A 26,489-nucleotide genomic window follows, 5' to 3' on the forward strand; every position below is an offset into this window, starting at 1 on the left:
TGGGGAGAGATGAGGAGTTACTGTTTAATGGATACAGAGTTTTACAAGATAAAAGAGCCCTGGAGATTGGTTGTACAATAATGTGAAAAGTATACTCACACTCAACACTACTGTACTGTACACTTAAAAATGATTAAGAAGGGGGCGCCTGGGTGGCTCAGCCAGTTAGGCGGCTGACTTTGGCTCAGGTCATGATCTCACAGCTCAAAGGCATGTGAATTCGAGCCCCACGTCGGGCTCTCTGCTGACAGCTCAAAGCCTGGAGCCTGCTTCCAATTCTGTGTCTCCCTCTCTCTTTGCTCCTCTCCTGCTTGTGTTCTCTCTCCCTCTCTCTCAAATGTTAAAAAATATTTTTTTAACGATTAAGAAGGTAAATTATATGCTTAGGTGTATTTTACCACAGTTAGAAAAAACATTTCATCACAGCAGCAAAAGAGATGTTTAAAAATATAAACCAGATCATAGCATTCCTTTCCATAAAACCTTGCAAAGTCTTCCCACAACAGGAAGAATGAAATCTAAACTTTCCCTGGCTTATTATCAAGTTCACGATCTGCCCTGTGCCTACCCCTTCAACCTCATCTCTTACCACTTCTATCCTCATCCACCTGGCTTGTACACATCAGTCTTTCTTCTGTTTGTATGATCTTTCTAGCCTCAGGGCCTTTGCACTAACCCTTCCCTCTCCCTATGATGTTCTCCTCATGGCCCAGATTTTCACAATTTATTCCTTCCTCTCATTCAGATCTTAGCTTAAGTGTCACCATCTTAAAGGCCTTCCCTAACACCTAATCTAGAGTAGCCAACTGCCCAATTACTTGTAGAGTGCTTATGAGCAACTGATTATTTGTTGGTTTACATGTACAGTTAATTTTCTGCCCCTTTCACAAAAAATAAGCACCAGAAGAACAAGGACCTTCCTTGGTAGCCTTTTTACCACTCTACCCTGGTGACTCAACAGTGCCTGGGACATAGTAGGCACTTAATAAATATTTGCTGTATGAATAAATGCATAATAGTTTTTAAAAATGACTTAAGGCTCCAAAATTAAAGACAGATTAAATAAATTACCATGTATCCTTATGGTAGAACATTATGCAGCCATTTTAACTGATGTTTCATGTATATACAGTGCAGAAAAGATGACCATACATAGTAAGTTCTCCCATCCTTCATTCTCTTCTTCTTACATTGACATTACTCCCTAGTGGGGAGATTGAGGCTCCCTCCTCTTGAATTTGGGCAGGCCCGTGACTATGCTGGGAAGTGATGCTTTGTGACTTCTGAAGTTAGGTCATAAAAGGCCATATGCATCTTCCCCTCTTGGGGGGGGGAATCAAGGTACAATGCTATGAGGAAGCCCACACTACATTTTAGGCACTCAAGCCAAGGGGCTCAGTTGAAGTCCCAGCTGATAACCAGGATTAACCATTAGACATGTGAGTGAGGACTTCAAGATGACTCCAGCCTCAGCCACCATTTGACTATAACTGCATGAGAAAACTCCAAGCAAGAACCACCTAGCTGAACACAGGAAACCTCAGAAACAAGAAAGATACAAGTGCTCTGCACCAAATGAATTTTAGGGTAATTAATTACATACACAGCCATAGATAACCAGAGCAATTTAGTTTTATTTTAACCATGCAGATAATGCAAAGTGATGGAGTTTTTTTATAACAGTCTGTTGCTGTGTACTTCCCCAATTTTCCATAATGAGCACATGTAACTATGTAACTGGGTGCATGGTGAGATTATTTTTTTTTTTTTTTTTGAGAGAGAGAGAGAGAGAGAGAGAGAGAGAGAGAGAGAGAGAAAGAGAGATAGGTAGGTGAGGGCCGAGAGAGAGGGGAAGAAAATCCCAAGCAGGCTCCACACTGTCTGCACAGAGCCCAACACAGGACTCAGTCTCATGAACCATGAGATCATGACCTGAGCCTAAATCAAGAGTCAGATGTTTGGGGTGCCTGGGTGGCTCAGTCGGTTAAGCATCCAGCTTTGGTTCAGGTCATGATCTCATGGGCCATGAGTTCGAGCTCCAAATTGGGCTCTGTGCTGACAGCTCAGAGCCTGGAGCTGCTTCGGATTCTGTGTCTCCCTCTCTCTCTGCCCTCCTCTGCTCATGCTCTCTCTCAAAAAGAAACATTTTTTAAAAATTAAAAAAAAAAAAAAAAAAAAAAGAGTTCCTTGCTTAACCGAATGAGCCACCCAGGCGCCTGAGATTTGATTTTTTTTTTTTTTTAAAGCACGGGAGCCAGAACAATTAAAGGGATATTTAACTGACTTTTTTTTAATTTTATTTTTTTTAATTTACATCCAAATTAGTTAGCATATAGTACAACCATGATTTCAAGAGTAGATTCCTTAATACCCCTTACCCATTTAGCCCATACCCCCTCCCACAATCCCTCCAGTAACCCTTTGTTTGTTCTCCATATTTAAGAGTTTTAACTGACTTTTTTTTAATGGACCATAGAAGATTTAGGAATGGCTTATAAGCATATAAAAAAATGCTCAGCATACTTAGGAAGTATGGGAGAAATGCAAATTAAAACAACAACTGAGATGTCCCACTACAGCTGCTATAATTTAAAAGACGACTGAAGTGTGGGACGTAAACATGTGGATGTGAAGAAACTGGGTCCCTCATGCATTTGCTAGAATGTAAAATGGTGCAGCCACTTTGCAAAACAGTTTAGTAATTTCTCAAAATGTTAAAAATATATCATGTGACCAACTAAACAAAAACATACTTACATAAAAATGTTCCTAGCAGTGTTATTCATAATAACCAAAATATGGAAACATACCCATCAACTGGTGAATGGGCAAACAAAAAGCATTAGATGCACACTGTGGAATATTATTCACCCATAAAAAGGAATGGAATTCATGCTTCAAAATAGACAAACCTTGAGATAATCATGCTAAGAGAGAAGCCACACACAAAAGCCACATATTCTATGATTCTGTCTATACAAAATGTACAGAACAGACAAATCCATAAAGACAATGATTAGTGATTGTCAGGAGCTGGGGCAAGGGACAATGAAGAGTGACTGCTAATGGTTGTGGGTTTTTCAGTGAGGAATGTGAAGATTTTCCAAAATTAGATGGCGGAGATAGTCGTACAACTCTGGATATGCTAATAACCACTATTTGCAATTATACAAATATAACTAGTTAATCTTGTTAACACTAAATTCCAATTATTACTGCTGGGTAGAAGGGTTAAAATTAGTGCTACATATCTTTTTAGAATCAAAGTGTAATTTTTTAAAAACCTAAAAAAATTAAAATATCAAGGTTACAATAAAGTGTACAGTCCTGAAAGAAAAAACAGTCACACATTTCCTACCTTCCCTGAAAGTGGTCTGCATGGCATTACACAAACCAGATTGGTACCTTCTTCTGTGACAAATGGAAGTTTTGTCCAGAAAAGACTTCTGCCCTGAGTAGCCATTCACATACATGCCAGTTTAGAAAGAATTCTCCCATTTCCTTCTCTCAAGTGACCAGCATTCTGGGAACTGTTCCAGGCCAGTCTAGGAAAGTGTACCATTGAGGCTACAAATTAATTCATCTCACCCCCTGGTTCCATCCCCAGTCACATACAGATGAGTTAAAATTGAGGCAACTTTTAAGAAAAATCATGTTTTGTTCCCAAATCTGAGAAATGGACCATGCCTGAAAGTTAAGTGAGGACAATAAGCGAGGCATCAACATGTGTTGGGACAATGTTTTCACAATCAGAATAGCTAAGCAATTATTTTGCATGACTTGTATAAGGGACAGAAGATCTGGTCTAGCTCCAGCACTATAGGGTGACTCCTGAACAAGTCATTTCTCCCAGTGGGGTCACAGCTTCCAAGTTTGGTGTTTTTTTTTTTTTTTTTTTCAAATGTTTATTTTTGAGAGAGAGAGAGAGACAGAGCATGAGCAGGGGAGGAGCAGAGAGAGAAGGAGACACAGAATCCGAAGCAGGCTCCAGGCTCCGAGCTGTCAGCACAGAGCCCGACACGGGGCTGGAACCCACGAACCATGAGATCATGACCTGAGCCAAAGTCAGACGGTCAACCGACTGAGCTACCCAGGCACCCCTTCCAAGTTTATTTTAAAAAGAGGGTTGGAGGGGTGCCTGGGTGGCTCAGTCTGTTGAGTGTCCGACTTCGGCTCAGGTCATGATCTCATGGTTCGTGGGTTCGAGCCCCGTGTTGGGCTCTGTGCTGACAGCTTGCTCAGAGCCTGGAGCTTACTTCGGATTCTGTGTCTCCTCCTCTCTCTGTCCCTCCCCTGCTCACACTCTGTCTCTCTCAAAAATAAATAAATGTGGAAAAAAAAATAAAAAGAGAGTTGAATTATCTGAGTCCTATAATCCCTTCAATTCTCAAAGTGAGAGAATACTTTGAGTGTTGTGTACTTGTGTGAGTATGTATGTGTATGCAAACACATTCAAGTGCTATGTGCTATGTGTCAGGTAGCAGGCTCAATTTGTTTCTGCTTTTACAAAACCAATATCCATTTGTTAAAGAAGTCAGAAGCTGTTGCAAACATAAAGATCTTAATTTTTAGACATGCTATCCACAGCCTTCCTCCCTAGAATAATGCCTGATGATCCTATTCAAAACTGCTATCCAACTCTTGGTGGTTCTCATCCCACTTATTCTGCTCCACATTTTCTTTAATTCACTGCACTTATTGTAACATATTATTTATGTATGGTGTTTATTTTTATTGGCTGCCTCCCCCCAGCAAGACTGTACACTCATGAAAAAACAGCAATCTTTGTTTTGTATCCTGATATATTTCGTAAGTGCCTAGACACATAGCTGCCAGTCAATAAATCTGACTGAATCAGTTGAATAAATTATAAATACACAGTCAAGAGGCTCTAATCCATTCTCTCCATTTCCCTCTGGGAAACAATCATAAGTATACAACACACAGCAGGCAGGACAAAGGGGAGAGCAGTTTCTCACAATTCTTTGATCTGTTGGTCAAATGACAAAATCCCTTAAAGTTCTCGTCCCTTCTCCCCGTGTATTTTAAGAAAAAAGTGCCATCTCCTAAAAGCACAAAATCGGTCATAGAAAGATGCAGAAATTAGGAGCAAAAATATTTCCAAGTAGATGGCAAGCATCTTGTGGAGGTAGAGAGAAATCTCATCTCCAGACTCTATCTGGAGACAGAACAGAGCACAGTTTGGCATCACCACTACGAATGAACAAATGGAGAAAAGCATAGTATACTTAGCAGAGGGAAGAAAAACTTAACCCCAAAACATCTTCACAATTACAAAGCACAGTTGTAAGCAATATTACTGGCCTAAAGTGATTCTGCCTTTCCCTCTATCATCACTTTTTTTTTTTCCCAAATGCTCATTTCTAAAATCTCTGGTATACTGAATTTTACAGAGCTAACTGTATATAGTCTAGCAGTATCTTTCAGTGGCTTGCTACTAAAAAGTTAGAAGTTAAATCCATGCCTCTGGATTACTATAATAATAAAAGAGACTCTGGAATGCTAAAAGCATACCACTCTCTCTGTAAACAGGCTGAAATCTGTCTCAGCAAAGCTCACAAAGACAGGGAGATCAACACACAGAACAAAGAAAACCATTTGGAAAATCCCAATGACCAACCAAACTTCTTGATCTAGCTCCAACAGGATGAGGGAGGAGGATCTTGTTTAAAACAGCAGAGAAAAGGATCACTTGGATTGGTTTGCCTGGGAAAACTACCAAGGGAGTGATACATTGCTCCATGTAAGACACAGGAAATGGGAGGGAAGCCACTGGAAACTGATGATGGAAAAGACTAAATTTAAGTCCATCCAACATCAGCAGCCAGATGTTCCAAGCACCAAGCCCACATTAGTATCTACTTGCAAGGGCTGGGCCATCAACTGTGCTGATGAGTACTGGAAAGTCCCCAAGACCAGGCTGCTTGAGAGAAGAAGCAAAACACCAAAATGAAACAAAACCGCCAACAGTTCGGACCTGATTTAAAAACCAAACAAAAAATGAAACAAACAAAAAAAACCTCAGGCCCTAAGCAGGTTTCTTTTGCATGAATTAGACAGGTTCCATCTTAAAATCCTCAACATTTCGATTGGGCTTTGGAAACAGGAAAAAAAAAAAAAAAAAGTAAGTACGAGAAGAAATGGTAATGCAACACAATCAACTAAAAAAAAAAAAACAAATCAAAGTGGCTAAGATATTTCAAACTAGAAACAGACACAAATTGCTGAGACAATTAGCAGCTTTTGGAGCACCTGTTCATATATTAAGATAATCCACCCAGTCTGTGCAAGAAACGAGGAAGCAAAGTGACAGGAACAAGGATGAGCATTAAAAAAAAAAAAAAAAAAATGGAGGTTTTATTAAGAGACCAGCCCACTTCCTGAAAATTATCCTCAAGTGTTCTGGAGTGGTCTAATAATCTGACACATACAGCAGCAAGGCCTTCTGTATCTCAAAATCGTGCCTCCCCAGGCACACTCTCCTGGCCCCATGTCCACAGTTATGCAAGTAAATCCAACAATATAAGGGCAGCATGCATTTTCACCATGATAGACATCAACACAGACCTCACCTTGTCACTGTCATCATGACAAATGTGGTCGTGATGGATGGACTGGCACTGAAAAGAAGCACCAACACTACCTACAAGAGAAAGGGAGGAAAAGTTAAGATGCAGTAAGTCCTTACATTTAAGCTGTTTTTCCAATTAAAAGTGTTTTTCTATCATCCCATCTAATCCTCAACAATACTCAGAAGTAGGCAGGATAGAGATTGTATTATTCATGCAGCTTAAACAAAACAAAACACGGAGAGGCTGTCTTGCACAAAGTAGCAGTCAGTGAAGTGGTGTATCTGAAACTAGAATCTTGTTCAAACCCCTTATTCACCACTTTCTACTATACTGAGCAGTTAGCTTTCAAAGTATGGCCACCTAAGTAAGCACAACAGCCTTCAATAAGGCAAACCTATTTAAAAATATAGACCTACCCTCTTCAGACTATATATACTTCCTTTGAGAAAAAACCTGACACTATAAACTCTTAGCATATAGATAATACCATCTAATACACAATTATGGGGCACCTGGCTGGCACTCAGCTGGTGGAGCACGCAACTCTTGATCTTGGGGCTGTAGGTTTGAGCTCCATGTTGGGGATAGAGAGATTACTTAAAAATAAAATGTTTAGGGGCACCTGGTTGGCTCAGTCAGTTAAGCATCCAACTCTTGATTTCAGGATTGTGAGTTTGAGCCCCAAGCTGGGTGTAGAGATTACTTAATAAAACCTAAGGGGCACCTGGGTGACTCAGTTGGTTAAGCATCTGTCTCTTGATTTCAACTCAGGTCATGATCTCATGGTTCATGAGTTTGAGCCCTGCATCAGGCTCTGTGCTGACAGTGCAAGCCTGCTTGGGATTCTCTCTCTCCTCTTTCTGCCCTGCCCCATTTGCACATGCCCCTCTCTCTCAATAAATAAACTTTAAAAAAATAAAATCTTAAAAAATGTTTAAGGGGCACCTGGGTGGCTCAGGTGGCTGAGCATCTAACTCTTGGTTTTGGCTTGGGTCATGATCTCATGGTTTGTGGGATTGAGCTCTTGAGTTGAGTTCTGTGCTAGCAGTGCAGAGCCTGCTTGGGATTCTCTCTCTCCCAATCTCTCTGTGCCTCCCCCCACTTTGTGTGTGAGCGCACTCATGCACGCTCTCTTTCTCTCAAAATAAAAAACACTTGGGGCACCTGGGTGGCTCAGTCGGTTAAGCGTCCGACTTCGGCTCAGGTCACGATCTCGCGGTCCGTGAGTTCGAGCCCCTCTGATGGCTCAGAGCCTGGAGCCTGTTTCCGATTCTGTGTCTCCCTCTCTCTCTGACCCTCCCCCGTTCATGCTCTGTCTCTCTCTGTCTCAAAAATAAATAAACGTTTAAAAAATTTTTTTTTAAACTTTTTTTTTTTTTTAATTTTTTTTTTTTAACGCGGGGCTCGAGATCGTGACCTGGCTGAAGTCGGACGCTCAACCGACTGCGCCACCCAGGCGCCCCTAAACACTTATTTTTAAAATAAAAATTTTAAATGTTAAAATTTTAAGTTTAAAATTTACAAAATTAAAGCATTTATATTTATTTTTTTAATGTTTAATACACAATCATATAAGATTATAAATCAGTTGTTACTTTGAAAGTATACTTTTTTACTACACCTCTTTGTTAATTTGAAGAACTATCTCCTAATGACTGCTCTATAATAGTGACATTTCTAACCAATAGGAAAACAAATAATTATTCAATAAATGATTCAACAACTGATGAGCCATTTGAAAAAGTTTGGTTCCTACATCACACCATACAGAAAATGGTGGCTCAAAGATCTATATAAATGTAAAAACAATGAAATCAGTTTTAAAGGAAATGTAGACTTAAAAAATAATCTTGGGATAAGAGAAACTTTCTGAAAGATAGCTAAAACAAAAGGCATAAACAAAAAGTCAGCAGGCATGACTGCCTACCAAAGATGAGCAAAACCCCTTCTTCTTATGTATGAGAATTTGACCTTGGGTTAATCCCTCTTAAACTGATTAAAACAACATGTCGCTTGGCAACACTGCTTATTATATAAAGTTGCCAAACTAGTAAATTGCATCTGCATCTAGAAGTACAACGAACACTTAGTAGCAAGCCATGTTTTTGAGCTTCTCTGAGTCTAGTGACACGTAATTAGGCATGTCCCTTGCAGAGGATCCTTGAAACTATGCCTATGGATTTCTCTGTGGCACCCAAAGTGGTTATCATCTCTGAACCTGAGTTGTCAAAAGAACACTTTGGAAAGTATGAACTGTTACATGAACTTCCACAAGGACTCCCGTTATCTTTTTTTTTAAAGATTTTATTTTTTTAATGTTTATTTATTTTTGAGAGAGACACAGACAGCGCAAGTGGGGAGGGGCAGAGAGAGGAAGACACAGAATCCGAAGCAGGCTCCAGGTTCTGAGCTGTCAGCACAGAGCCCGATGAGGGGCTCAAACTCCGCAAGATCATGACCTTAGCTGAAGTCGGACGCTCAATCGACTGAGCTAACAGGAGCCCCTAAGATTTTATTTTTAAGTAATCTCTACACCCAATGTGGGGTTTGAACTCACAATTAAGAGTCACATGTTCTACCAATTGAGCCAGGCAGGTGCCCCAGGACTCCCACTATCTTATAGACAAGTTATAGTTATCATCCTATATCCTTCTGAATAAAGTGTTGCCAAGTGAGACCTATGGTCTTTTTATCATTCTGAATACATAAATGCCTAGTTGAACCTAAGACATCTGCCACCCCTGCAGACATTACATTGTATTTTGTAAAATTCACCACACCATCAATTCAGATGTCCAATTATTCCACATGCAACTGAGAAAGAATGCTGCCTACTTTGACACATTTTCTTAATATTAAACTTTTTAATTTCATACATATTGAAATAATTCTTTTAGACTTGTTTAAAGGTAGATTTTTATCCTATGTTACTCTTATGCATTGATAAAGAGAAAATACTGTGAGAATGGCTAAGATAAAAAACGCAAGAAATAACAAGTGTTGGTGAGGATGTGGGAAAAAGAACCCTCACGCACTGCTGGTAGGAATGCAAATTGGTGCAGCCACTGTAGAAGAAGAGTGTGGGGGCTTCTCAAAAAACTAAAAATAGAATTACCATATGACCTAGTAATTCCACTAATGGGTATTTACCCAAAGAAAACACTAATTCAAAAACATATATGTACCCCTATGTTTATTGCAGTGTTATTTATAATAGCTAAGATATGGCAGAAACCCAAGTGTCTATCAACAGACAAATGGATAAAGATGTGGGGTGTGTGTGTGTTCAAATATTCCTGAGCCATAAAAAAGAATGCAATTTTGCCATTTTGCAATGACACGGATGAACCTTGAGCATATAATGCGAAGTGAAATCAGTCAGAGACAAATACCGTATGATTTCACTCGTGTAGAATTTAAGAAACAAAACAAAACAATGAAAAAGAGACCAACAAAAACCCTAGAGTCCTAAATACAGAGAACAGGTGGTTGCCAGAGGGGAGGTGGGTGGGGGTGAAACACATAAAGGGGACTAAGAGTACACTTACTGTGATGAGCACTGAGAAATGTATAGAATTGTTGAAATATACTGTACATTTGAAACTAACACTGTATGTCAATTATACTAGGGAAGGGAAGGGAAGGGAAGGGAAGGGAAGGGAAGGGAAGGGAAGGGAAGGGAAGAGGGAAGGGAAGGGAAGGGAAGGGAAGAGGGAAGGGAAGGGAAGGGAAGGGAAGGGAAGGGAAGGGAAGGGAAGAAGGAAGGAAGGAAGGAAGGAAGGAAGGAAGGAAGGAAGGAAGGAAGGAAGGAAGGAAGGAAGAGAAAATAATTACATTGGCAATAGCAGAGAAAATTTTTAAAAACTACAAAGAATAAAAAAAACTTACCAGAAGGGTGCCTGGGTGGCTCAAGTAGTTAAGTGCCTGACTCTTGACTTTGGCCCAAATCATGATCTCATGGTTCAGTTTATGAACCCAAGCAGGCTCCACCCTCACAGCACTGAGCATGGGGGCTGGGGGATTCTCTCTCCGCCCCTCCCCGACTGGTGCTCTCACATATTCTTGTGCACTATCTCTGTCTCTCAAAATAAATAAACTTTAAAAAAACAAATTAATCTCACTCAAACACAGGACTAAAAACACTAAATAAAACTGCAGCATACACAGTATATATAGTACAGTGACAACACACGTAATATAATATGTCATCATAATCTACTCATGTTTACCTAAGAGAAGCCTGATTCCTTACGTGAATTCAAAAAAAATAAAATTTATCAAGAAAGTATTAAGATAAAATTTATCAAGAAACAATGTCAAAAAGTTTGCTCTGAGATGCCTGGCTGACCAAATTGGTAAAGCATGCAACTCTTGATCTCAGGTTCATGAGTTTGAGCCTCACGTTGGGCATAGAGCTTACTTTAAAAGATAAATAAAATATGGGGTGCCTGGGCGGCTCAGCTGGTAAGTATCTGACTCTCAGTTTCAGCTCATGATCTCATGGTTTCGTGGGTTCGAGCCCCGTGTTGGGCTCTGTGCTGACAGTGCAGAGCCTGCTTGGGATTCTCTCTCTCCCTTGCTCTGTACCCCTCCCCCACTCAGGGGTCTCTCTCTCTCTCTCTCTCTCTCTCTCTCTCTCTCTCTCAAAATAAATAAAACTTAAAAAATTAAAAAAATATATAAATATTAAAAATTAAAAAATAAAAGTTTGATCACATCAAAAGATGCTGAAAAGCATTTGATATTATCAATATCTATTTTTCAGAAATACACTTATGAATATACTTAACAAGTTTTTGACACTGGATGATAATTTCAGGGAGGATGCGGGGGAGAGACACAGTTGCCAAAAAGTACACTTATGGATAGAGTAATATAAACCACAATGTGCCCTCTGGTATTATTATCAGTTAACATCATTTAACATATTCCAAATCCATGATTTGGAAGAAAGAATTATACAATAATGTCCCAAATATTAAAATCTCCTGAGAAAGTAGAATGACAAATTAAATCATGACATCAACTATTGTGTCAAAAATATGGTAGATGTGTTTTAAAGAGGAGTTAGTAAAATTATACTTCCAGCCACTATTAACCTAGTAATATTAAATATAACCATGTAATATTAAAGTTAGACTAGTGAAAGAAAACCCTAAGAATTGACGGTTATAAATATACATTAGATACTTTCAAAGAGGTACCAAGACAGACATTATTTTACTCTTCCACAAAACCCTTGTATTTAACATATCATGTCAGGGGCACCTGGGTGGCCAGTTGGTTAAACGTTGACTTCAGCTCAGGTCATGATCTCATGGTTCATGAGTTCGAGCCTGCGTCAGGCTCTGTGCTGACAGCTCAGAGCCTGGAGCCTGCTTTGGATTCTGTGTCTCCCTCTCTCTCTGCCCCTCCCCCACTCATCCTCTCTCTCTGTCTCTCTCTCAAAAATAAACATTTAAAAAATTTTAACATATCATGCATGTCATCTGTGTTTCTATTGAACACAGTTTAAGAAAGATGCAATTGTGCTGGAAACAGTTCACATCATATCATTTAATGACTGTGGGAGAGACCACCACTTGGGACCATCACCAAAAACTTGGGACTCCATGAAAGCTGGAGAGATAAAGACTGAGATACATTATTTAGCAACTTAAAAATCTCTTCTGAAAGAAAGTATTAAAAACAAATGAACAGGGGCGTCTGGGTAGCTCAGTCAGTTAAGCATCCAACACTTGACTGGCTCAGGTCATGATCTCATGGGTCATGAGTTCAAGCCCCCCATCTGCACTATGAGTGCAGAGCCTACAGGGGATCTTTCTCTCCCTCTCTCTCTCTCTCTCTCTCTCTGCCCCTCCCCCCACTCTCTCGACAGCTCTCTCAAAATAAAACACTTTAAAAACAAAGAAACAAAAGAAAAGTCCCACAAATGAACAGACATCCACAAATAAAACAGAAACAAAAAACAAAAACCACCTAGACACTGACTTTACAGCTTTTCACAAAAATTACTCAAAATGGATCATGGACCTAAATGTAAAACATAAAACTATAAAACTTAAAAGGATAACAAAGGAGAAAATCTAAGAGACCTTGGGTTTGACAATGAGTTTTTAGATACAACACCAAAAGCTTAATCCGTGAAAGAAAAATTTGCTAAGATAGACTTCTTTTAAATTAAAAATTTCTGGTCTGTGAAAGACATTTTGAGAATAAAAAACCAAAGCCACAAACGGCTGAAAATATTTACAAAATGTGTATCTGATAAAGGACTGGTATCCAAAAATATTCTAAGAACTCAAAACTCAACAGTAAGAAAACATACAACCCTATGTTAAAATGGGCTGGGTTTCTCTGTGACCTTTTGTACTGAATATCAGAGCTCGCTCTTTTGCCATTAAGGGAAGGGCCTTTGGATAGAAGACAATGCAGAAGCACCCTACAGATGAAAGAATACACAAAACCACCAGCTTCTCTCTCTATCCCTGTCCCATAAGACAAAGGATGTTGACAGACTAAAGCTGAATCCTGAAGAATAAAATACATGTCTTAAGGTAGCTTTGGATAAGCTAATCAGAAAAGAAGTACACAGCAGCAACATTAGAAACAAGAAGGCCAATTTTTGAAATGTGGAAGAATCTAGTAGAGAACAAGCTAAATAAATGCACATTAGACGGTGTTCACCATGAGTGTTCTTTCTTCAAATACATTTTATGAAGTTATCATTCCTGCTCAACGTGCCCTGGGGGCGCCTGGGTGGCTCCCTTGGTTAAGGGTCTGCCTTCGGCTCAGGTCATGATCTCAGCTCATAGTTAGAGCCCTACATGGGGCTCTGTGCTGACAACTCAGGGCTGAGCCTGCTTCAGATTCTGGGTCTCTTTACTCTCTCTCTGAACCTCCCCTACTTGCCCTCTGTCTCTCTCTCTTAAAAATAAATAAACATTAAAAATAAATAAAAATAAATAAAAAAGAGCGTGCCCTGGCACTCACAGACAGAGAAGGGGCCAGGGGGTCAAAGTGACAGCATGCTTCCATGCAGACAAGGCTGGTCCTCCCACCTGGTGGCCCATTCCATGGTCTGCTCACACCAGCATTACACTTCTCACTTGGCGTTCTTAACTTGGGACCCAAGACTTCCATGGAGACAAAATTTTATCTTTAGTATCATTAACTTGAAAATAAAATGTAAAAATTCATTCTCTTGTGAATATAGCAACAAACCACATTAGTATGGACAGTATGTGACACTGTCACTATTAAAAACCATAAATATTTTCATACAATAGTTGTTACAGGTATACTGAAATGTCATTTACACTTATCACTAGTTTGAATTTATGATAGCTATTAGGCACACTGCTAAAATATATTATTTAATGCATTTATAAGATGCAAATGTATTTCTATTACAAATTAGTTTTTATTATTTTTATAACTACAGCCCAGTCTAATTGATTTCCTTTGTAATCTCATGTATTTTACTTTATGCAATTAAAAATGTTCTCCTGGAAAGAGGCCTACTGAACTTCACCTGATTACCAAGAATCCATGAGACACACCAAAAATGGTTACAAATCCTACATTAGCTAGCAAAGGATGCTGGGCCCGGAGGAACAAATCACATCAGAAGCCTTGTAAGGGAAGAGACCTGCATCATCCTAGGAAAACTCAGAAAAATGTGCAAAACTGAGGAAAGAGAACAGAAATGAGGATTAAAGTGAGAGTGTGGAGCCCAAAGTTTAGAACTAAGGGAGGTAAAGAGGCCAGGGGTCAAACAGTGGTGGGAAGTGAAGTTTCAGAGCAACTGCCAAGAGTATCAGCTAGGATTCTAGTCAACAGGAGCAAGGTGGTGATGTAAAGCAGAGACACTATTTGCCATGTTCCCAGAGACCACTACGCTGCAAAATCCAACCGTCAATTCTGCGTCCTCATCTTTCGTGATCTATTTGCAGCATCTGACCCACTTGATGCCACTCTCCTTCTTGAAACCCTTTTCTTCACTTGGCCTCAGGGAAACTTCCCACATTACTGACTGCAACTTCTCAGTCCCATTTGGTAGAGTCTCTTCATCTCCCCAATTTCTAAAGGCTGAAATGTTCCAAAGATCAATCCTCCGACTTCTCTTTTCTGTCTATATTTACTCCTTTAGTGATCCTGACTAGTCCCATGGCTGATAACTCCAAAATCGGTATCTCCAAACCCTGACGTCCTCACCTCCCACCACAAGAAAATTCACATTTCTATATACTGCTACCTACTCGGTATCACTTAGATGTCCAACTAGCATCTCACACATTACGTACCCAAAACCGAGCTCGTGATCTTCCCCTCCAAAACCACCCCTCTTCCAGTTTCAGTAAATGACAAAACTATTCACCAGCTGTTCACCACCACCGGCCAAAACCCTTGGCATCATCCTCAACTCCTCTCTTTCACTCACATCCCACATTTGATCAATTAGCAAATCCTGTTGGTTCTACTTTCAAAATATGCCTGAAATACAATGACTTCATATGTTCTCCATTGCCGCTACCCATGTCAAAGCCTGGACTAATGCAGTAGCTTCTTAACCGATCTCCTTAGTTCTACTCTTTCCCTGGGAACTTTCCTTATCTTCCCCCCTAATCTATTTTCCATATTGTAGCATGGAGGACCCTTTAAACTGTTCGGACAGATCACGTCACTCCTCCTCTGAAAACCTAGGTTCCTTCTCTCACTCATAATAAAATCCAAAGTCCTTACACCTTGGTCTACAAGGTCTTTCACATGACCTGGCTATCCTAGACCTTTCTGATCTTATCTCCTGCCACTTCTCCTTTCCTAAAAGGAAATTAAAACACAGTAAATACACATAGCAAATTGTCATGCTAGTATGTGATATACTTAGAACACTGTTCTATGTATGCCTCTTAGTTCCAGGCCCATTCAGAACTCATATTCCCCTGTTGACACACAGGATGATTTTCCAAATGACATGTTCTAACAAGGATAGTTGGAATGTAACTGAGACTCTTCTGCACATTGCTTTGAAAAAATAAAAGTACTGTGTTTATAAAATACAAACATACAATCTTCTTATATAAACATCTGCAGAAAAACATTGTTGAGACATATGTATATTCCTTGAAATCTGGGTATAAGAAAACAAGAGGCATTAAACCACAATACCAAACTAAAGACCTGGGTAAAGTGTGCACATATCTTTAAAGGTGGTTAACTCTTGACGGTGTGTGATAAAAACATGGCATTCTGAGCACTGTGAGGATTATTCTTCATTGTGCACATCTCAGACAGGGGGTTGCATTATTTAATCTAGAATATGAAGTGGGCCCCTCTTAAGCACCTCCTGGACTCAATAGCTATTTGCCTATCACCTCAGAAACAAAGATTTGAGGGTTTTAAAATGAAGATTTTGATGTCACAGGGATGAAAGATAGAGCACAAAGAATGTAGTTGGTAGTATTGTAATAGCATTGTATGGTACCAGATGGTAGCTCGACTTATGAGCACAGCATAGCTTACAGACTTCTTGAATCACTATGTTGCACGCCTGAACCTAACTTAACATTGTATGTCAACTACACTTCAATAAAAATATTAGTAAAATGTGTACCTGTTTAGATTTTTATTCAAAAGTATTTTCCAGATCTAGCACTTTAGGTTGAAAGGAGTATTTTTTAATTTAATTTTTTTTTTTAATTTTTTTTTTTCAACATTTATTTATTTTTTGGGACAGAGAGAGACAGAGCATGCGCCCCTCCAAGAGTGTAGTTTTAAAAAATACTCCTTTCGCCTGGGTGGCGCAGTCAGTTAAGCGTCCGACTTCAGCCAGGTCACGATCTCGCGGTCCGGGAGTTCGAGCCCCGCGTCAGGCTCTGGGCTGATGGCTCAGAGCCTGGAGCCTGTTTCCGATTCTGTGTCTCCCTCTCTCTGCCCCTCCCCCGTTCATGCTCTGTCTCTGTCCCAAAAATAAATAAATGTTGAAAAAAAAAATTAAAAAAAACAAAAAAACAAAAAAACTACACTCTTGGGGTGCCTGAGTGGCTCAGTCGGTTAAGCATCCGACTTTGGCTCAGGTCATGATCTCACAGTTTGTGCGTTCGAGCCCCACATCGGGCTCTGTGCTGACAGCTCAGTGCCTGGAGCCTGCTTCAGATTCTGTGTCTCCCTCTCTCTCTGCCCCTCCCCTGCTCACACTCTGTCTCTCTGTGTCTCTCAAAAATAAATAAATGCAAAAAAAAATTTTTTTTTAAAAACTACACTCCTGAATTTACTAATGTATTCATTTAACAACAAGGAACTGACCTGTGGTCAAACCCTAATAGTTTAAAATAAAAATATATTTTTTTTATGTTTACTTAATTATTTTGAGAGAGAAGCGTGCATGTGTACAAGCAGGAGAGGGGCAGAGGGAGAGGGAGAAAGAAAAGACTCTCAAGGAGGCTCCATGCTCACAGTTCAGAGCCTGGCATGGGGCTCAATCTCACCAATCCTTAGATCACAACCTGAGCCAAAATCAAGAGTCGGACACTTAACCGACTGAACCATCCAGGTGCCCCAAGATATTTCTCTTTTAATAAATAAGTAAAATACACTTTCAAAATGGAACCAAAAAATAAATAAAATAAAAATGAAGATTTGAACGACAAAACTGGACAATGGGAAGAGCAATAGCATCCACATAAGCACCACATGCTTTCTGTGACCTATTCTAGGAGACAAAAAGCAGCAGCAAATACTGGCCAAAATTTTACCAATTTGAGCATTCAGAACAACAAAAAAAGACTATAGCTGGCCAAAACACATTCACATCAATGAAAACCTGTGAGTCTCTAATAGTACTCAAAAAAAGGGAGAAAAGACTTCTCTTATCACTTCCAGAAGTGTCTATTAAAACAGCTTACTTCAAAAACTGGTAATGAAAACCAAAAAAACATGCATTTACCCTACCTTTTAGAGTAATCAAACAGCCTTAGTTCTATCGAGTTCTATATTACAGAAGAATGCCAGCTAATACATTTTGAAGGTATTTTTTCAGAATTAGGAAACATTGTTTTGCAAACCCCACAAAACTGTTGATTCAGGCAAGGGTCATCAATTAGGTTAAAATCATTAGGTGAAAAGCGGATGGAAATGTATAAGTGCCCAAGTAACACTACACAGGTTTGGGTAGTTGCAGAGAGAACTACACAGTAAGGAAATCAACTCCTATCATCTTAATCCAGTGGCCAATCAGCATCATTAGCAGTGGGCCAACCAGATAATAAATTCTGAGGTGATACAATATGAGATTCAGACATGATGTCTGTTTGGCATTTGAGCAAAAAAATACTTCCCTTACATCCACCACACTACTGAATATGATTTCCAGCTTACAGGAAATACAGAAGACAGATGAACAAATGACATTGCAAAAAAGCAATCAGCTTACCCAAAGTCGTTCTGCAGAACAGATGGCTCAGGTTTTTAATAAGTCAGTGTTATTACTATTTTAAAAAGAAAATTTTAAGATAGGAACTATGCTAGATTAAAAAAAAGACCTGGGGGTGCCTGGCTGGCTCAGTCAGTAGAGCAGGAGACTCTTGATCTTGGGGTGGTGAGTTCAAGCCCCGTGTTGGGCATAGTGCCTACTTAATTAAAAAAAAAAAAAAAAGTGTTTAAGTTTATTTATTTTGAGAGAGACAGCACAAGCAGGGCAGGGGCAGAGAGAGAGGGAAAGAGAGAGAATCCCAAGCAGGCTCCGCACTGTCAGCACAGAGCCCAACGCGGAACTCAAACTCACGAATTGTGAGACTGTGACTTGAGTCGAAACCAAGAGTCGGAGGCTTAACTGACTCAGTCACTCAGGTGCCCCTAAAATAAATTTTTTTTAATTAAAAAAATAATTAAAAAAAATTTTAAAGGCTTAAGGAAAATAACCAGATATGCATACCAGGTTGTATACAAGTTTCAATAAACCAGATGAAAAAAATATTTGGGAAAGAACTGGAGAAATGTGAATATTATAAAATTAGATGAGATGAAAATTTACCAAAATGAAATAACTTAAAAAGCAGGGTATTGGCGTGCCTGGGTGGCTCAGTCAGCTGAGCACATGACTCTTGATCTCAGGGTTGTGAGTTCAAACCCCATGTTGGGCATGGAGCCTACTTTAAAAAAAATAATAAAACTAAATTAAAATTAAAAAGCAGGGTAAAGAAAAATATGAAAAAAAATTTTTTTAAAGAATACAAATAGCACGATTTCATGCTGGTTACATATACATGTACACAGATATGCATAATAAAAATTCAGAATAATATATTATGATACTAACAATGGTAATCCCTGAGTGATAGGAGGAAATATTTTTCTTATTTTTGCTCATCTATATTTTGATTTTCCATGATTCTTATGAAAAAAAAAAGGGCCTAGCTCCAAGGCTAGCTCCCAGTATCTCTAGGAATATTGGACCAGATGGGACAACAGCCTCAAGAGACATAAACAGAGGACTCCAATAGCACCCTCATGACCATGAACAGCATTCTTGAAAGGAACTATCCATTTTCTTCTTTCTCCTGAGACCCTGTCCAGAGAATGATCTTGGTGACAACTTGTTAAGATGGCCTGCTCTGCTAAGATACAGCTGTTAGCTTAAGTGTAGGGACAAATATTTTGACTCCATTCCTTCTGTTATAAAGTTCCAATCCAAATCTATAACGGCTTCTGAGAAATGTACCTTGGAGAAAGCAGTCGAGACCAACCTCTAAGCAGTCTTACATGGCTTTTAGATCCTTTAGGACGCTGGAATAGGACCCTGCACAGAGTAGATATTCTACATGTATTTAATGGATTGTTCTGAAATCTAGTCCTGTTTTCTAAAGGCATGAACAACCCTTCCAAATCAGTCTTCTGAAAACTTAATTAGCCTACCAGCCACTGCAATTCAAGGAATTGAAATAGATGCTAAAAAGCATCTGACCTTAATCAGCAAAATAAAAAAAGAAACTAGGGGTGCCTGGGTGGCTCAGTCAGGTTAAGCATCAGACTTTGGCTCAGGTCGTGATCTTGTGATTCATGGGCTCGAGGCCTGTGTCGGGCTCTGTGCTGACAGCTCAGAGCCTGGAGCCTGCTTCAGATTCTGTGTCTCCCTCTCTCTCTGCTTCTGCCCTGCTCATGCTGTCTCTCTCAATAAACATTAAAAACAAAATAAAAAAAGGAAACTATACAGTTACATTTTTGTCCATTCTACACTCAATGCAACAGGTAGACTTTTAAAAAAATCCAGTCCCAAGAATCCTGCTTGTACTGTTTTAAGTTTGTTTTATTTATTTATTTACTCACTTATCTATTTATAGTAATCTCTACACCAACGTGGAACTCAAACTCACGAGCTCAAGATCAAGACTTGCATGCTCTACTGACTGAGCCAGCTAGGCACCCCTCCTGCTTGTACTTCTTATATAACTGTCACTACAATTACTGTCTGAAAGAGACATTCAGCACTTAAGTTTAATTTTTTGGTTCTGTTCCCATTTACTGTTCTTTCAGGGCTCTTTTCCTTTTCACTCTAACAGGATTTTTTTTTTTTAAGTGCCTGATTTTATAGCAGGACATGAAAACATACTGAGCCGTATCCAATACTTGGCCGAGAGGCTGGTAAATTCTAGAATATGATCTCTCTGGGTTTTAATCACATCACTTGCAATAGCCTTCACAACTGCTACCAGGATACCAGAGTCTATGGCGCGGTTGCAGAGAAACGCACCTAGAGGGTTCAGAGTCTTAACAACCAACAAACAAGGTCTATATTTCTGCTCCAAAGATTGAAGTATTATCCAACTGGTTAAACCCAACTTTATTCATCAATTCTCAATGTTCTACACTTTCTCCAAATGAACTTAACAATAAAACAGACTACACTGTTTTTAGAAATCTTAAGGTTTATAAGCCAGACTACTGGCTCTATCAGATAATATACTTTAAGACATTATTGATGTTAGGTAAATAATGTGCAAGGGAAAATCTTACTCTGTGAGGATCAGCTGCCTATTTACTGTGACAATAAGATCTTATTGCTGCTTCTAGCTAAGTACAGCAGAAAAGTAGATTTCAATCTTGGGTTGTTTTAAACAACTTTATGGAGATACAATTCATATACCATAGAATTCATCCATTAAAGTATAAAATTAATATTTTTAGTATATTTCCAAAGCTGTGCAACTATTATCACAATCAATTTTAGAACAATTTTCTCACTCTAAAAAGCAACCCGAGACCATTAGCTCATTTTCCCCTTCTACACACACCTGACAACCACTCATCTAATTCCTGTATATGTCCAGTCTGGACATTTCTTATAAATGGAATCATAAAAATATGTGATCTTTGTAACTGACTTTCACCTAGCACAATGTTTGCAAGGTTCATCCATGTTATAGAATGCATCGATTCATTCCTTTTTATGACTAAATAATATTCCTGTGTATGGATAACCACATTTTGTTTATCCATTTATCAACTGATGGACATATGAGTTGTTTCCACTTGAGTAATATTAGGAATAATGCTATTAAGACATTCATAGTAAGTTTTTGTGTGGATGCTTGTTTTTCATTTCTCTGGAATAGAACTGCTGGATCATATGGTACCTCTATTGAACTTATTAAGGAACTGCCAAAGTGTATTCCAAAGTGGCCAGATCACTTTACAATTCTACCAGCAGTATATAAGGATTCCTCTGGTTGTTTTCGGAGTAGAATGAACCTTGAAGCCAGACCTAGATACAGTTCAGTCATTTACTGAATATGTCATCTTAAGCAAGTCATTGAACAAATCATACGTCTTTTCTCCTCTATAAAATGGGAATAATAATGTCTACTTACATCTACTTCAGAGTTATTCTGAGGGTTATTTTTTTTAATTTATTTATTTATTTATTTATTTATTTATTTATTTGCTGGAGGGGGAGGGGGGGAGGGAGCGCGCATGCAAGTGAGCAAAGGGCAGAGAGAGAAGGACAGAGAGTGCGGAGCCCAGAGCAGGGCTCAAAATCACCAACCGTGAGATCATGACCTCAGCCAAAGTCAGATGCTTAACCGAGTGAGTTACCCATGTGCTCTTCTGAGGGTTATTACTAGGATTAAATGTATGAAAATGCTCACAGCACAGTGCCTGGCACATAGCAATTCAATAAATGGTATTATAATTAACACTTCTGTTCAAACAAGACTGCTGATTTGCCTGTGAGACACTGCCTAACTCCTTAACTTTTTTCTAGAACTCTCATCACACTCATCATACTGTAATTTTTTGTTTACATGTCTGTCTCTCCAACCAGACCATAAGCTTATCTTTTCGTATTCTAGCATGAAGTACATTTTCTAGATCATGACAGCCACTAAATAAACGCAGAGACAAAGGAAAGCTGAAAGGAACTACAAGAATGAAAAAGAAAAGGGGAGAGAAAAGGAGGGGGGGTGAAGAAAGGCAAAAAAAGCTTTCCTCTCTCTTCTCTGGTCTATACTTCCATCAGTTCCTCTACCCTCCCAGCCTCAGTGAGATTTAATTACATCTTCCTCCTTTCTCCCACACAAGCTGCTTACACCTCATAACATGTCTTGTATATAACAGTTAAATACAGATAAATTCAATCTCCCCTGCTGGACTACATTTTCCGTGGAATTGGAGATTTACCCTTATTCATCTTTATTACCTCTGTAGAGCCTAATGCCAGTCTTGTTCACAGCAGGCCCTACTAAAAAGTTTTACTGAATACATAAAGACTTTGTGCAGTTGAGGAACTCTGATTTTATGCCTAACAAAAAGGAATCAACCTTGGGATGCAAGGAGTATACTACAACTGAATAGGACCTACAAGACACAGTTAGGGGGAGTACACTTTCTTCTTACACTTAGGGCTGTAATGCTTGAATGGTCCATTCTAAAGAGAGCCCTGAGCATTTCTAAGTACCCACGCTGTACCAGACACCTGTGTGCAAGACAATGCAAAAAGCAAGCAAGCTCCTTGCTCTTTGGCACTTACAGCTCAGTAGAGAGTACTTGCCTTCTATCCTGAAGGTTCTAATCTCATTCCTACTCCAGAAATTTCATCAGTGCAATGGCTTCATTCACTTAATATTTATCACACCCCCATTATGTGTCAGGTCTATCCCAGGCACCAGGGACATGAAAATAAATAAGACAAAATCTCTGCCCTTTCATTTATCTTATATTTTAACCTATTCTATGAAGATGCATTTCTCAGTCAATAACTCTGTGAAATACCAGCATGTAACGATAACACATAGACATAAGTTTAAAAAGTAAAACAGAATGAAATGGTTTATGATGAAAAAAGAACTCCATTACTCTAGTTCCCATCATTCCTTCCCAGAGGCAAGTGTCCTCAAATCTTCTAGGCATTTCCACTAGCACTGATCTCAACTTTTCTAAATAATATGTTTATGACTATTTCCTAGCTATCAATTTTATGAATTTATCAGATTTCTGCCATGCAATTATTAGAAGATTAAATGCTTCCATCCCTCTTATTCTACTTCCCCTCTCATCCAGTCCTCCAACAGAATTATAGAACATTTTGTATCTATATCAAAATGACTGGTGAAATTTCAGAAAGGGGTAAGATCTCTTGAGAAGTTGTAGCCAGAGAAAAGCAAATAGCCGAGAGGTAAAAGGTTTTCAATAGTGAAATGTATAGGAAGCGGTGAGGAATAGTAGTTAAGAAAGGAGACAAAGGAAGAGAAGGAGACAGAAGAAAATAAAAACAAGGCAATAGTGCTGGGGACTGTGGCAGGAGCAAAGAGAAGGAGACTGATTTGATCAGTTTTCTTAAGTTTTAACAAGAGGGTAAGTGGTAAAGGGAATGGCTCCACTTTTTACTTTTCTTTATTTGAATGGAAATATGAGGACTTTAGATAGGAGAGAGTAAAATTCAATTTCCAGAGCATCTCTTTATTCTTTGTAAGGGGACATAGAATGCAGAAATTGTGAATCCAAACAAAAATATGGCCTGAATGCAATCCATTTCTCACACTATAAAATAAGTAATCTCACTGGTGTTTCTAGGCATTCTCACTGAGCTTTAAATTAATCCAAGTATTGGGGAGCCTGCCTGGCTCAGTTGGTGGAACATGCTACTCTTGACCTTGGGGTTGCAAGTTTGAGTCTCACATTGGGTGTAGAGAATACTTAAAAGTAAAAAATAAAAATATTAAAATTCATTAATGAATTAATTAATCCAACTCTTGACTTTCTTATCTATTCATTACCTTCCATTTTACCAGGGATAAAGGTGAACTTCAACAAATCGTATTTCAGACACTGAGTAGAAAATGCCACGTACGCATATGCTAAGCATGGATGATCACCTAACTACTATTTATGATGAGCAAATATAGTAACATAATATACTTCTTTTATACTTCAGTTCTTATAAATTCAAATCTTCAGCCTAAAGTCAAAACCTTTAACCCTCTAACACCTTTCCTAAATGAAAAGTTAAATTACTGCTATGATTTTTAGCACAGGCACAACGTTCATATTCACATATAACATTATATTCAACAATATGAAAGGGCTTGATGAGAAAAACTCCTCACTTTTCCAGGGTCATAAATAAAGTATGCAGTAACTTATAAAGAGCGGTAAATAGGCATAAATAAAGAGCAGGAACTTACAAAGAACCTCTAAAAATGAGAATATACAAATAGTAAGCCTTTCTCAAAAGAAACATGCAAATGAGCATTGTACTGACATATCTTTCTTACTCATCAGATTGATAAAGATCAAAAAGTTTGATAACACACTGTGCTGGAAAAGACATGAAAAAACAGGCATTCAAACACTGCTTGTAGGACAGATGTAAACCAGTACATCTTCTAAAAAGAGCAATTTGGCAGTTAACTACCTCCAATGGAAAAAGCATGTATGCTTTATTATTTTTTTTTAATGTTTATTTATTTTTGAGAGAGAGAGACCGAGTGCGAGCTGGGGAGGTGCAGAGAGAGCAGGCGACACAGAATCTGAAGCAGGCTCCAGGCTCTGAGTTGTCAGCACAGAGCCTGACGCGGGGCTCAAACCCATGACTAGTGAGATCATGACCTGAGCTGAAGTCGGATTTTTAACTGACTGAACCACCCAGGCACCCCAAAACACATATCCTTTAAACCAGATATTCCAATTCTAAGAGTTCATTTTACAAATATACTGACACTCAGGCAAATTGATATATATATATACAAATTATGCGTCATAGTTTATTACATGTCTCCCAAGATTAGAACTGGCTACATGGGGGCAGGAAATTCCCTCTGCTTTTTATATTGCCATCCTAAGCGCAAAGAAGAGTGCCGAGCGCGCAGCAGGTGCTCAATAAGTATTTGGTCAGTAGAAATAGTAAAAGCCAAGATTTTAAAAATCTAAATGCCCATTAATAAAGGAACACTCTAAAACTGTAAGGAAGCGAAGGGAGAAAGTTCTTTATGTACTGATAAAGAATGAGCTCCACTATATACTGTTAAAGAGAAAAAAAGCAATGTGCGGAACATCATAGTAGGCCACTGCTGTGTAAAAAAGATGGGGCAGTACAGATGTATAGAAAGTGATGACACCAACTGTCTCTAAGTCTAGGAAGAACTAGGAGGTTGGAAAACAGGTGTCAAAGAAAGTCTATTCACTGTATGCTTTTCTCTATTTTTTGAATTTTTGACCCATGTGAACACAGTGCCTGTTCTAAAGAATAAATTTTAGGGGTACCTGGGTGCTCAGTCAGTTAAGCATCCAACTCCTGATTTTGGCTCACGTCATGATCTCTCAGTTCGTGAGATCAATCCCCACATTGGGCTTTGGGCTGACAGTGCAGAACCTGCTTGGGGTTCTCTCTCTTCTCTCCCTCTCTCTGCCCCTTCCCTGCTCACACTCTTTCTCTAAATTAATAAATAAACTATAAATAAATAAATGAATGAATGAATAAATAAATAAATAAATAAATAAATAAATAAATAAATTTTAGAGAAGAGATCAGCCCTACTCTAAATTACACTGGTTGTAAAATGAAGCAGATTTTTTTTTTTTAAAGTTTATTTATTTTTTGAGAGAGAGAGACACAGTGAGGGAGGGAGGGGCAGGGAGAGACAGAGAAGGAGACAGAGAATCCCAAGCAGGCTCCACACTGCCAGTGCACAAACCGTGAAATTATGACCTGAGCCAAAAACCAAAAGTCAGGCCGTTAATCGACTGAGCCACCCAGGCACCCCTAAAATAAAGCAGATTCTTAAACACACTTGAGGTTAGCAAGTTGAAAATGTGAGGCAAACACCACAGTCATAATTTTTCAGAGACATGAATCCTTGTACCTAAGGATTATTTACCTTCCAAAACCAAAGTAGAAAGTAGGTGGAATGAAATTACACTAATAATTTATATTATTCTGTGAAATCTACATAGTTGCTATTTGGGTAACAGACCATCATTTAGAGGGAGAAACTGAATTTGAAAAATAAGCAATAGTTAATGTTCAGTTCTGATTCTTAAATGTTCAGAGACCACTGTTGATGCTGTGGCCTTCCTGAGTGGTTTAATAAATAGCAAATATAATCTAGTGCTTTGCAATTCTGTGTTTTCTTATTTACCAAAACTTGTAGGTTTTTGTTTCCTAAATACCAATATCACCAGTTTCAAAATGGCAAAACAATTCATTTAAATGTTTATTTTAGCGGCGCCTGGGTAGCTCAGCAGGTTAGGCATCCGACTTTAGCTCAGGTCATGATCTAGCAGTTCGTGAGTTTTGAGGCCCACATGGGGCTCTGTGCTGACAGCTCAAAGCCTGGAGCCTGCTTCAGATTCTGCGTCTCCCTCTCTCTCTGCCCCTCCCCCACTCATGCTCTGTCTCTC

The 26,489-nt window shown here is 38.9% G+C and overlaps 1 protein-coding gene across 5 annotated transcripts in view; it reads right to left on the reverse strand.

The window, feature by feature from the left end:
• Window positions 1-26,489, reverse strand: part of RNF38 (ring finger protein 38) — a 129,673-nt gene that overhangs the window by 61,816 nt on the left and 41,368 nt on the right. For 3 of the 5 annotated variants that reach the window (XM_045469736.1, XM_045469734.1, XM_045469733.1), the window contains exon 1: window positions 1,072-1,235. In XM_045469736.1, coding sequence (XP_045325692.1) covers window positions 1,072-1,074 — 3 coding nt within the window. In that variant the 5' untranslated portion in view covers window positions 1,075-1,235. Of the gene's footprint in view, window positions 1-1,071; window positions 1,236-6,593; window positions 6,665-26,489 lie in introns of those variants that run through there. The other 2 variants (XM_045469730.1, XM_045469729.1) reach the window with 1 other exon arrangement.

The sequence above is a fragment of the Leopardus geoffroyi genome, chromosome D4 (assembly GCF_018350155.1).
Source record: "Leopardus geoffroyi isolate Oge1 chromosome D4, O.geoffroyi_Oge1_pat1.0, whole genome shotgun sequence".
Classification (NCBI taxonomy): Eukaryota; Metazoa; Chordata; class Mammalia; order Carnivora; family Felidae; genus Leopardus; species Leopardus geoffroyi.